Source organism: Buceros rhinoceros, unplaced genomic scaffold, assembly GCF_000710305.1.
Source record: "Buceros rhinoceros silvestris isolate BGI_N320 unplaced genomic scaffold, ASM71030v1 scaffold11679, whole genome shotgun sequence".
Classification (NCBI taxonomy): domain Eukaryota; kingdom Metazoa; phylum Chordata; class Aves; order Bucerotiformes; family Bucerotidae; genus Buceros; species Buceros rhinoceros.
Genome location: NW_010432140.1, coordinates 6,993 through 19,996, shown reverse-complemented (window position 1 = coordinate 19,996; position 13,004 = coordinate 6,993). Strand labels below are relative to the sequence as shown.

The 13,004-nt window shown below is 48.6% G+C and overlaps 1 protein-coding gene across 1 annotated transcript in view; it reads left to right on the top strand.

Annotated features, from left to right (window-relative positions):
• DLEC1 (deleted in lung and esophageal cancer 1) overlaps positions 1–13,004 on the top strand; it is a gene marked incomplete at both ends in the record, with an annotated part of 31,794 nt that overhangs the window by 11,945 nt on the left and 6,845 nt on the right. The window contains 13 exons of the mRNA XM_010143660.1: positions 621–679; positions 1,228–1,402; positions 3,083–3,176; positions 3,359–3,489; positions 3,786–3,944; positions 5,022–5,161; positions 5,412–5,565; positions 6,961–7,071; positions 8,429–8,559; positions 9,478–9,663; positions 10,159–10,217; positions 11,308–11,459; positions 11,973–12,076. Of these exons, the coding sequence (XP_010141962.1) occupies positions 621–679; positions 1,228–1,402; positions 3,083–3,176; positions 3,359–3,489; positions 3,786–3,944; positions 5,022–5,161; positions 5,412–5,565; positions 6,961–7,071; positions 8,429–8,559; positions 9,478–9,663; positions 10,159–10,217; positions 11,308–11,459; positions 11,973–12,076 (1,655 nt within the window). The remainder of the gene's footprint in view (positions 1–620; positions 680–1,227; positions 1,403–3,082; positions 3,177–3,358; positions 3,490–3,785; positions 3,945–5,021; positions 5,162–5,411; positions 5,566–6,960; positions 7,072–8,428; positions 8,560–9,477; positions 9,664–10,158; positions 10,218–11,307; positions 11,460–11,972; positions 12,077–13,004) is intronic.

Here is a 13,004-nt window from a genome sequence, read left to right as displayed (position 1 = left end):
AATGCCTCATGAAAGTATGGAAGAGAAGCTAACTGGGGCTTTAAAAGACTTTGATTAGTTAATAGGAAATATTCTGAATTAACATATGCACTTAATTTAATATCTTTCTACAAACACATCAATCTTTTGCAAGGCCTTTCAGCTTTAAAGCCTGCTTCTGTGTTTCTTTCTTCTCCCTCCATTAGAATATCGAAGGCGTCCCCTTTTCCCGTGGTGAAAAGTGGTGTTTCTTGCTCCCGCTCAGGCTCAGGCTGGTGGTCAGTTGAGCTGAATACCTGGAGGCGGTTAGGGGAAGCAGTGCAGCGGTACTGAGCTCTGCTTGGGGAGCCTTTGCAGGTGCTTGTGTGCAGTGTGCAACGTACTAGGGAAATAACAACAGCCTTGTCAAAAAGGAGCATGTTTTTCTTGGAACCCTGCATCATGAGATCAGAATCTGGCTCAATATTTTGCAGTCAAACATGTTTTCTTTTAGTAACTGTAGAGTTTGAACATTGTTTGTCAGAGCTCAGCAATCTCATGATGATGAAGTTTCATCCTTTAAATGTTATCTGCTTCATTTTTTTTTAATCTTCAACATAGCTGATTACTTGACATTAAAATCCTCTCCTTCATCTGTGCAGCTGAAGAGTTATCACAGTGTGATTCAGATGGTACTGAGGGACATCCCAGAATCACCCTGGTAAGCTGAGAAATGGGATTTCCCGGTAAGATGCATAGCCACACTTCAGCTATGCTGTTCCACGAAGTTCCTGGGATTCCTGACCCTTCTGGTGAAGGGGGACTGACAATTATAAAGGATTTTATCTGCACAACTAATTGTGGTACAAAGAGCGTCCCTGGATCTTCCCTCAGGTCTGAGGACGTGCCTTAGCCCCCGCAGGGGCTGCGCCGCGCCTGGAAAAGGACCAGGCTGTCATTTCGGCTCTGCATTTTCCAGGCTTTCTGCTGAGTTTTGCAGTGGGTTTTGCTGTTATTGCTGTTTGTCACAGCAGCCCGTGACTTACACACTTGTTTGTAATCAGACTGGGATGACACGACTGCTTTAAAGAGCCACTGGAATCCCTGCAGATTTTAACTGTCCCCAGCCCGAGCTAGCTGCACACCCGCAGCCTGTAGCTGAGAAACTCTCGATGATTTTCAGTTCTGATCTGGCAATTAACAGGTGGGATCCAGTTTAAACACCAGTTTAAATAATGTTTCACAATTCTTCTGTATTTCCTCCCAAAGTTTAGTGAGAGAGGGGATGCTTCACAACATCCCAGGGCACAAAGCAGAGGATGTAATAGCCCTGGAAATAGAAGTTAAAGGGTCAACAGAACCGCTTCAGCTCCTTCTGGAACCATACGCTGTTATTGTCCCTGGAGAAAACTTCGTTGGTGTCACTGTCAGGAAAACATTTAAGGTTTGTTACCATGTGCTTTGGGTCACTAGGGGTCATAGATGTTATTAGAAGGTATCAGAGGTTCCACGTTGTTGTAGGCTTTTTTTAAACCTTGTTGAAGGAGGCAGTGACTCCAGCAGGGGCACTGCTGAAAGCCCCTCGCACGCCTCCTTCGCCCTGTGCTCTGGGCAGCAGGTTTGCCCTTTCGTCATCTCTCCAGTTTCAGACCACAGAGGATTTTTACCCTGCTAAATGTTTTTCTGGGTCTTTAACCTGTTGCTCACCACTTGGTCACCCCTGGAGTGCCAGAGTTTTGCAGCTGGGAGGACTAGCCAAGGGGTGATTAAACCACATCCGAGCAGAGGCACTGCTCGTGCGGAGGACCGCAGCCCGCACGAGGAGCTGCGGAAGTCACGGATGCTGCCTCTTACCAGCCTCGTCCTTTCCTGCAGCATCTGGCCACTTCTGTTCGACCACTGAGGGACGGACGGCTGCTGCAGCTGTCTACTCAGTGTCCTCTGCGCTACGGATCAGGACCTCCTAACCTTAGACTCGCTGGGGAAAAGTGCGCCTGTTAGCAAGAGCCAGGCGGGAAGACGTTTCCCGGTTAATGGTCTTGCCAGTTTTTCTTAAAGATCATGTTAAGCAGCGTTTAGCTTTGTGCTTTCTCCTCCTAGAAGTTCTTTTTTGACTTAAGGCAGCTGCTTCACACTGTCCAGTAATGCAGTGCATGGTAATTACCCATGTGTGGTGGAGGTAGTGAAGTTACTGACAATACCAAAACATTCCCTGCAGCTTCCAATTGATTCCTCTAGTCTTAAAAAGGAAAGAATTTGAACTGTGCTTAGCGATAATTGTGCTTCAGAGAGCAAAGTTATTTGGCCTGCTCTTCAGATCTATTCAGACATTATTTCTCGACTACGGCAAAGAATTCAGGAGCTTACATCTCCCTCACAAACAGATCCTTTGGCCAAAAAAGAAAAAGTCTACTCTCAAAAGAAAGACTTGAAGTGTAAGTTTGAAAAGCAGGGGGAAATTTTAAAAGGCTTCAAATGTGATAATGTTAATGGATTTTCTTCAAGTTTCAGAAAACTCCTTCACCCACGGGGCGGTAGGCACTGCGTTAAAGGTGGTGCTCTCGTCTGACTAAATGGAGTGCTTTCAGCACAGAGCTCCTCCTCTGAGCCGCCTGCGCTGAGCTTTCCCCAGAGTCCTGAGAGGTCTCGATGGCAGCGCCCAGGGGATGATTGCCCTCACCCTGTAGGCTAAAGCAGGCTGGAGGAATGGTCCCCAGCAGTCTCTGGGTGGCTTTATTTCCAGGAAAGGGAATCCTCGGAGGTGAGGTCAAATGTAGCTCTTGCATCTGTTTTGCAGACTCCTGATATCCAGTCAAGTGAATCCCACTTCTTGTCCTAGTTTTACATCAGAGGAGAAGGGGAAGGGCGGACACAGCCTCTCCACGGAGCTAACAGCAGTTAGTGCTGGTGCTGGGTTAGTGCCCTCTGAGGTCAGATGAAGCCCTGTGCCTTTCAACTCAAACCATGCTCAGTTGCTATCAAGATTCAGTGAAGACACAGGTTGTTGCAGCAAGATTCAAGGTGTATTAGTAGGTTGTGGTGTTTAGTGGTGATGAGGACATGGTTAGTGTTTAAAAAGTATGGAAGTCTAAAGTGCATTAATGGTTGATTTTGAATGTTTTAGATGTGGAATAACAGCAAATCCTTGATCAAGTACACATGGGAGAAAGTCATGGCCTGTGACATCATGGAAGTTGAACCTCATACTGGCATCATAGGTAAAGTTTCTGTGACTTGCAAGCATCAGTCAGTGACAGAAATATTTGAACTGGTATCAGTGGAAAACTCCCAGGGCACTATAATACCTGCTGGTGCCAGCAGGAGATGTCACTTGGCTCCAGGAGCTGCAGCAAGGCCGGCAGCAGAGGGTGAAAGAGGACCCTGCATTTTTCTTTTCTAGATGTGGATAAATGCTGTGAATTTGAACTGGCCGTTACTGGAAGCAAACCTGGGCGCATCAGCCGTGACCTGCGGTGTAGAGTCGCGCACTGTCCGGAGCCCGTTGTGCTGCATGTCGAGGCTGCTTTCAAGGCAAGGAACAGTTCGGTGTTGCGGGGTGGCTTGCTGCGGGGCCTGCCCATTGTCCATATAAAGCTTCTTGCCTCTTCAAGGCATGACAAATCTAAAGTGGTTACAAGCAGGAGGTGCTTCTGCTGTCTAGTGACTATTGAGGCGGTGCGGGTTCTCCCACGACAGTAAGAACTTTTCTGCGTTCACACAGTGCATTTGCTTTCTGCTCTTGGTAAAATTTAATGTTCTCTTTGATAAAATACGCTTCTTCACGAGGCAGAAGTGTCCCTTCTGACATCCATTTCCCGGTGTCCTAGGGTCCACAGCTTCGTATTGATGCTCCATCACTCCGGCTAGGTTTGACTAAACAAGGAGAGAGTGTGTTAAAAACCTTTGAGATTAAAAACCTGTGCCAGCTGCCAGCACGATGGAGACTGCGGGAGAGCGGGGTTTGTCTAGCTGAAAGGAAGGAAGAGGTAAGGCACTGCCGCAGCTGGCTGTGCTCCCTCTTCAGCTATTTCTTTCTCATGCTTAGGAGTTGTAATATTCATTCCATATCAATATCCATATCCATCATATCCATATCAGAAGTTCTAATTTCTGTGCCTTCTTATGAAACCGCTTCTGCACAGTTCCGTAAATTCGCAAGGTCTGTGAGATTAAATGCTTCTCTGCAATTTTCTCTCTTTCCGTTTACTACAAATCCCCTGCCTCCTGATGCAAAGAGTCGTGGAGTATTTCCTGTCTGTCAGTGATTTCAGCTGCTGCTGATAGAAATAAGAGGGTGAGACTTTATCAGAACTGAGGCTGCTAAACTCTCCTCCCACACACCCGCCTCATCACCTTGGTCAAGAATTGCAGCATCTGCTGAACTGCGCCTTTTGCTTTGAAACAAACACATGGGGTGTCCCAAACCAGCTTCTGACCACAAAGAGGGCTGGAGCTCCTGTTCAGTATTGCCTAGATGACGTGACCAATGCAGTCCATTCCAGTCTGACTTCAGAGCTCATTCCACCTTTTCCAGCGGCTTGCAGGGGACACGGGTGGCTAAGTACTGAGTGAGAGCTGCTCTCAGCAGGCCATCACATACTCCTAAAACAAAACCTCTCCACCCCACACCGGAGCTCTTCCTGTTTCCACTCCTCCAACTCTCCTTCCTTGACGTTCTGTCCAAGAATCTCCCCAATCTGTGGCACTTTGCGTGGCTGTCCCTCTGCCTGGGAGGAGACCCTGCTACTGCTGCTGACCGCTGCTCTTTCCCAACCCCCCTCCCTCCATGCACAGGCATCCCTGTCATGCCCTTGGCTCTGGCTCTTCGCTTGGGCCATTGCCTTTGCGTTAGCTGGCCCCACAGAAGCAAAGTCCTGCCTCCTCGTCTAGCCAGGTCTCCACAAAGCTCGCTGAAATCAGCCCAGATGGGACTCCAGGGGCAGAGAGAAAGGACGTGTCTGAGGAAAAGCTAGACACATGCGAGTCCTCATCAGAGGGTGTGACTTCAGCATTTTACGCTTGCTTTGCAGACATCGCAGTAACTTGTGTTTCCTCTCCCCGAGGTATCTCCCTTCACCATCCAACCATCTGCTGGAGAAATACCTCCTCTGGGTACGTGCAGTGTGTCAGTCCAGTTCTCGTCACTGCTGTGCCAGCGTCTCCAGACCTTGTTAGAACTAGAGGTAGAGAACGGAGAAGGAAGGTGAGAGGGAAAGCGGAGTTCTGCTTTATTTTTTTCCTGAGAGTCACACGTGATTTTCACTTCAGGTAGTTTTATCTCCTAAAACAAAACTGTGTAGCAGGAACTCAGAGAGGGGTTGTGTAACCTATCAGTGAATTATCCAGTCACTAATATTGCTGAATAAACATAATCATCATTCTTTCCAGCATGCTGTTGTACGTCTAGCACATTTCATACGGTAACAATAGACCATCTGTGTGTTTATTTCCAGTCATCTTCCTGTTTTTGTTGAAGTTCAGACCCCCCAAGCATGCCTGATATCCAGTTGTCTAGTGTTCACTGAAATTTATACTGGAGTTCCTGCCAAAGCAACCGGCAAACTTTTTAACCAGACGCTGCTGCCAGCACGATACTTCTGGGGAAAGGTAAATACGCTTCTAATGGATGAGACGTAGCGCGTGGGAGGGAAATTGTCATTTCTCTCAAAATACAAGTAATGACTGCTCTTAAGGGCTTTCCTGATGTACCTTCTGAGTGGTGACTGCTGTTACCAGCTTACGAGCAGAACTTCAACTCGAGACCAGCCTTTACGGGCAGATAAACTACCAGCTGATGTCAATATGCTCTCGCTGTCCACGGATGCCCCTGTGTGGGGGAATGGGATGTAAACTACCCAGCTATTAAAGAGAGTACCACGGCCGTGTAGGGGTGGGTTCCGTTCAGCAGAGCAAAGAAGCAATGGTGCTTTTTTGAGCTGTGTCTGGGTTTGGCTTAGGTTTCACGTTGTGGGTGGGATCCAGCTTACAGACTAGAACCCCTAGTTTAAGGTCAGTGTGTAAGCCGTGGTCTAAACTCTCTTCAGCCAATGGGAATGTGAGCTGGAAGTCGGCCCCCAGAATAAATGTCTAGTGTTGGTTTGGGTGCTGTGGAGTGTTATCGCTGACCTCTAGGCGCCACTCGAGTGTGGTCTCTCGTCAGTCCTGTCACACCAGCCAGCCCTGCTTGTAGGCCTTGGCCACCTGCTGTGCCGGTGTTTAGGCAACTGAATCCTACCCAGGTCGATGGAGTCCGGAGGAGCATCCAGCTCCTCCTAGAACAGACTCCCCCTGTGACCGGCAGAACGCCCTCTGGCACATCTATCTGGATGTCTGCTGGCTACTGTGGTAGTGGTGGTGCCCACACATGTACAGTCACGTGACTTAGCCTGTAAGCTGAGTCTACTGTCATGTCACCCGCCTTGGCCATCCAGACCTGCTCTGACAGCCAGGTTCAGCTCAGCTGCCCATGTAAAAGCATTCACTCACGTGCCCACAGGACGCTAACAGAGCCTGTGGGTGACAGAGGAGCTAGAGGAAAACCTTTTGGACCCGCTGGAGCCTAGGAGGGATATACACAGCATTCTACACGTAGCTGATGTTCACACGTGGGCAGCAGAGCCGGACCCCTGGATTCACACCACATGCTGTTAGGGAAGGTGCCAACGCCAGGATCGTCTCTGTAGGCCACCTCTGTAGTTGGTGGGGAGAGACGGGGCACCTCGAGCATCCTGTCCAAAATCCGATAGGTTGACTTGTGACTGTGAGAGGGGCGGCTGTGACTCTGCCCCAGCCCAGACGCCTCAGCTGGGCCTCGGGAGCCGTTTGGAAGGAATGTAGGCATGAGGATCTTAGCAGCCACGAGGGAGCTGCAAAGCAAGTGCCAGCAGACTGTACGTGTCGCTCCCTGGAAGTGCCCTAAACCCGAGGATAACTCGGTCTGCTCTGAAGAGAAATTCTGCCGGAATCAGAGTTAGCTGAACATCTGTCCTTCCTGTTCAGCAGCTCATTGGAGCTCAGGCAGCTTCCTGCTCTATCGCTGTCTCCCCACCCAGTGGCACCTTGGGCCCAAATGAAGAAAAAGAATTCTGCGTAGAGCTGTCAGCCAACACCCTGGTAAGTTTAAGCATTTTATCAGAACGGCAGCACTGGCATTCTCATCTCACCTCCACCTGGCAAAAGGAAGGATTTTTATATACGAATCACAATGTCTGTCTCTTCTGTACAGTAGCTCTGAATGTGCTTTGCTTTAGAGGCACCAAGGTTGAGGGCAGGAATTGAAGCAGCCCACGTGGTGTGCAGCTTCCACACTGCCTCCTTCCTTCCCAGCTTCCTCACTTCCTTCCTTCCCTTCCCTTCACGCTCACCTCTTCTCTTGGAGCACACGGACCCTGGCTGTGCAGTGTCCCCGGTGGAATGGAGCAGGCTGGCTTATCGAGGATGCAGCTGAGAGGTTTTCTGGGAGCAGCCGAGCTGGTGACACTTTGGTATTTGAAAAGGGGCTGAGGAGTTTACAGACTTCAGGAATTCAGTCTAGACTCTACAGGGGCCTTCAAACGCTTGATTTTATGCAACTAAATAAGGAGCTTCCTGTAGGTATGGTGTGTTCGTTGCCACTGCGGTCACTGGTTCCCTTAAAAGGAGGTGTTCAGTACGATCAGAGATCTGCTGGGGCATCTCAGAGCCCCATGCACAGCTGGCATATGTGGCACAGGATCCCAGTAAAGCCAAGCCTTCTTCATGGAAAGCTGGAAGCTCAGCTCACACTGGGCATCTGGCAGGGCACTCCCGCGGGTGGCTGGGGAACTGAATGGCATCTGAGCCACCTGCAGGAGAGGTCGTCTGCGTTGTAGGTGAGCTAGATGCCAAAGTACCATCAGTGGAGACTTAGAGCTCATATTTGGAGGTTCTTTACAGATGAACTCGAAGGTTCCGACTTAGGGAGTTACGTTTAGAGTCTGGAGCTGAATCCCAGTCTATTAATTTATGCAGGATGCACTGATTCATGTACTGACACGGCAAAAAAGAATAGTAGTGTTGAGTTAGGTAATTCAGTACTGGTGTGACTAGGCCACTTAATCCATCCTACAAGTCCTGCTTTAAACCCAGGTAGAAATAAAACCTTGGTTTTGGAAGATCGTTTAAGCATGGCTGGAAGTGACTAATGCTTGGAGCACGTGTAGGAAGTGTGCCAAAGTCCCTAATGGAGCAGGTTTAGGTTTCTAGGCTTGATGAGGGACAAATCCAAGGAAGAGCCACAAATTTTTACCTTGGTACTGCCCTCTAAGCAAATCCGATGATGGCAGAAAACTCACTTAAAACAATTCAGTAGCACTTTTCATGATTCACTTGTAGTTCTGGTTTTATTCCAGTGAAGATTATACTCGTTTTCTAAATAAATTGCTTAGTGAGGCTGCCTTTTCTCTGTGATGTTTGCTTCATTCACAAGCAAACTTGCCTCCTTGCCTTTCAGGGTGAGCTGAAAGACCTTGCCCTTTGCTGCAGCGTAGAAGGCATGGCTGAACCCCTCTTCCTGAGCATTTCTGGAGAAGTGAAAGGACTGCATGTCACCTACTCAGTACCTTGTGACAGCGGAGCTGCCAGGTAAATCAAGGGTTTACCCATGACCTGAACCGAAATTACTTCTTCCCAAAGCCAAAATACAATAGCGAGGGGAAAAGACCAACTCCTCCATGTAAACTCCACCCCTTCTCCTGCTGTAGGCAGCAAGGGCAGTAAAATGTGCTGGGACAATTCACCAAAGGTGCCTAAGTGAAGAAAAGGTAGTGGGTGTACACCCCCCCCAAATCCAGCATCTTCATAAGCCCAAGAGAAGGCTGGAGAAGAGCATCACTCCACTGCCACCATCGTTCAGCTGAAGCAAATTAAACCAACAACTGTGAATTCGTTAATTCACGAGCAATAGATGGGCGTGAAGTTAACGGCGCGTTATTGACACTCCTGCTCGTGGCTGTGTCTGTTCTCCCCTGTGCTCCTGGCACTCGCGACCCGCCACGGTTGTGTACAGAGAGCATGAAAACCCACCTTTCTCCCCGGTAACCGAGGCGTGGGGCCGCTGCAGGCCCTCAAGGGCTGTGAATAGCAGCTGCTTTCTGGAGGGCCAAAGTCTTGCAAAGTCAGCTCTTAGGTGCAGAGTTAGACTGACGGAACTACACACGAGATCCTGTATTTTGGACAATTAACTGTTATTGTTGCACCATGAGACAGGACATTAAAGAAACACCTTTATATATTTTTGTGTAAGAATGAACTGCTTTAATTTGGTAGTTGGCATGTTATACATGATAAAAATTTTACCCAAAATTAATCTTTACGTGGACAGAAATGAAAAAAATGACAAGCAGTAAATGCTGATGACAAGTGATAGGCTGCACGGTCCTTTCACTCACTGCTGCTCATCCAACCTCTCTGCGTGCTGCACCCCTCAGAATCTCCCGAAGGTAGCGGTGGCGTAAGACACCAAGCCTGATGGTGTCATGCTCCTGTGATATTTTTTGACAGTGATGGAAGACAGACGTTACAAAGCCCGTGTGATCTCCTTTTGGACTTTGGATCTGAAGTTGCATTCAAGGACACAGTGAAGCGTCAGCTAATTCTTACCAACGACACTGGCATCAGTGCTCCCTTCAGACTGGAAGCTGAGTATTTTACTGGCTACTCCCCCACTCCAGCACAAGCAACCTGCCTGTAAGTCTTGCTTTTCTGCACAGGGACTCAAATACTGATTTAGGCCTGGGTTAAATCTGAAATCAGGACAGAATGCTATTGCCTCCGGCACCAGATGGACTTTCTGGGGTGCTCTGCTGGGGGGGTTAAGCTCTTCCTCTGACAGTGGTGATAAAAGCTGCTGGCGAGGTTTCCACAGGAACCGGTCGCTCGCGGTGCCCAGACGGAAGGTGTAGCTGGTGTAGATGGTAGAACACTCTTGCTGCCAACAGACTCAGCTGGTTTACACTGGCCAAGGCTCTGCTGGTTTAGGTTGCACACAGTCTTACAACCCTGGGGCCAAGTCACTCTTAAGGACGTTACTTTCCAGAAGGGCTTTGTCGGCAGCTCCTCCACAGGTTAGAGTGGCCGCTCATCTAGGAGTCGGGTAGAGCTGTGGCTTTAGCAGTAACAGCCCGTCCTTATTTCACAGGATTGGTGGTGTGGTTTTTTAAGAATTTTTATCATTTTTTCAAGCTCCCTGGTGAAAAGAGGAGGGCCTGTCTCAAAGCACGCAGCCAGAAGAGCACAGTCAGGTACGAGAAGGGCTGTCAATCTGCTGAAGCCACACTGCTAAATGACTTGTTCCACAGTTCATTGTTGACTTGGGAAGCTCTGCATAAGCATTAGGTCAATCTCTCTGCCTCCCCTGCTTTTCTTCCTCTCTCCCTCTACACCTCTGCTTTCTCACTCCTCCTCACTTTCTCTCTCTCTCTTTCCTCTTCTTTTTCTTGAAAACAACAGTCTGAAACAAAGGTGGGTGATTCTGGTGACAGCTCACTCTCAGGATCGTTCCCAGCACGCAGCATGGATGACATGTATGCCACCAGGCTGCTCCCCTCCTGCAGCCCTCCAATGCCACCGCAGCAGGCTCTTCTCCCTCAAACCCGTCACTACACCTTCCCCTCCTGTGGAAAGCTACAGCACAGCCCAGAGAGCATTTCTGATGTGTTGTACAGAAAAATAATAACCTCTGGAGCCACATGAGACCCAGGGAGGGGGAAATGGGAGCGAAATGCTGTGCATGTGTCTTCTGTATCCACAATAAAACTGGGACGTATTGGTGCCTTGCCATAGGGTTTGGCATCTGTTACAGAGTTTTCAGCTGCTGAATTAGTACTTCAGGTTGGAAAAAAGCTGTTCTGCCAGACTGCATGCAGGCTGCTGATTTGGGAGGCTGGGTGACTTGGAATGTGGAGAGGCTTTGCTCTCCGTAACCCATTCTTGGTGTGGCAGAGCACACGGAGGGAAACAGGCAGCTGCTGACAGAACAGTAACCAGTTAGCACAAATTCCAGCTTATTCTTCTCAAACTGAGGGTGTGTTTCGATGTAACCAAGTAGTGCCTTGCGTATCCCAAAGAGTCCTGGATCAGGTTGCTGGAAGGGAGTCATCCTATGAAATAATCTCTGCAAGAACTAACTTTCAAAAAACTGATTAAGACCCACTGCAGAAGGGAACTTGGTTAAAGTGGTATAAATGTGGGTTGTGTAAATGATCCCAGGCTGATTTTTTTTAAGAGTGGTTAGGCCGATTGATTAACACCAGCTAAAAATACTGTCCTCTATATTCTTTGAAAGCCTAACTTTGTTGCATTTCCTCATGCCTCTTTGCTGTGCTCCCTCAGAGTTTGCAGCAGCAGTGCTGTCTCACGGGAAGGGAGTAGCTTTCCACGTACAACCTTCCACAGGAACCCTGAGAGCCTTCCAGCAACTAGTCATAGAAATAACAGCTTACAATAACATGTGGGGAGAGTACCAGGATGAGCTTGTCTGTAAGGTAGGTGGGGCTTTGATTTTTCAGTCTATAGCATTGCTGTGGCAGATTTTACACCAGTTATAGTTCCCAGATTCCCACCAGTTCGGGCTGCTGTAAAAATTCAGGGTAGCTGGTGCTATACTGCTACATGTTGTTCCTCCAACGACATGCAAGGCAGGAAGGTTTGCTCGTGTTTTGGGGTAACACGTTTACACCTTGGGAGGCTTTCATGTGCTTTTGAAATGGCTGGAGCAGTTCTGAGTTATAAAATCTATTTGGTAACTGGCCAGTGCAGACTCTGCTCTACTAACACAATAGATTATGCTGTATGGGAAAGCCACAGGAACGCTGATGAATGTATGAGGAATTGCATTCTCCTGCTGAGAAGAGCTTTTGTTAGTGTATGAACTAGATGCTGTCCAAAGAAACAGTCAAAAATATTTGAAAATCCCATCAGACTTCAAAACACAATTTTGTAACCCAGAGGACTGAAGTTTTATCTTGATTCTAATTCCAAAAATCCATTTTTAATAGGTGGGAGACTTACAACCTAAACTAATTCCTATGCAAATGACTGTGAAAGGCTGTCCCATCTTCCTGCAGATGACGGGACCACAAACAGAGCCACCCATGATCAGGTATAGCACAAAATACTGTCAGAAGTCAGAGATTTAAATACCATCGGACTACAGCCAACATACACTGCTCCCATGTTTGTGATGCAGTGAGAAGGTCAGTGAAGCGGCTGTCAAAGTACAGGATCTGCTTCCATACCACCACATGATTAGAAAAGAACCTGCCTACAAGGCTCCTCAGGTTTACTGGTCAGGCTGGTTTACCAGCAGCCACAGTCCTGGGCTTACAGTCGCAGAAGTTCACCCAGTCCAGCCTCACCTGGCTCTGTGGAGACGGACGCTGGTACAAAGCGGCCGGGGGTTTACTGGTCAGGCTGGTTTACCAGCAGCCACAGTCCTGGGCTTACAGTCGCAGAAGTTCACCCAGTCCAGCCTCACCTGGCTCTGTGGAGACGGACGCTGGTACACAGCGGCAGTTCTCACATCAGCCACAGTTCTTTCCTCCCTGTCCCTTTACCCGGGTGAGGAGAAATGCGGTCCTAAGGCGAACAGAGGCAGGGAAAGGTTTAAGCCTTCTCACAGACCAAGTTGCATCTGCACATCTGGCTGAGGGCTGGGTCTCGAGAACCACAGCACTACACTCAGCCAGCTGCTGCACAGCGTGGCTGCTGCTTTCTGACCCCAGAGGAATCAGTGCTGTGTATCAGACCACAGCCAAGAGTGCTTGCAAAGTCAGCTCTGTAGCAGGACACAGAAAACGGATTTAGCTAATCACCATAAAAAAACCAAGAAACCTTATACATCTGGAGATCTGTGTCGACACAGGTCACCCCACTGCTCTGCAGCCATTCGCTGCTGCTGCCAGCGTGTTTCACAAAAGCTGACTTCACATGTTTACCCTGAAACATCCGAGACGAGTAGGAAAACTGGAAGAAAGAGACTGATTCCACAGAGCAATATTGTACTGCCAGTATCGGCTGGGCTTCAGCCT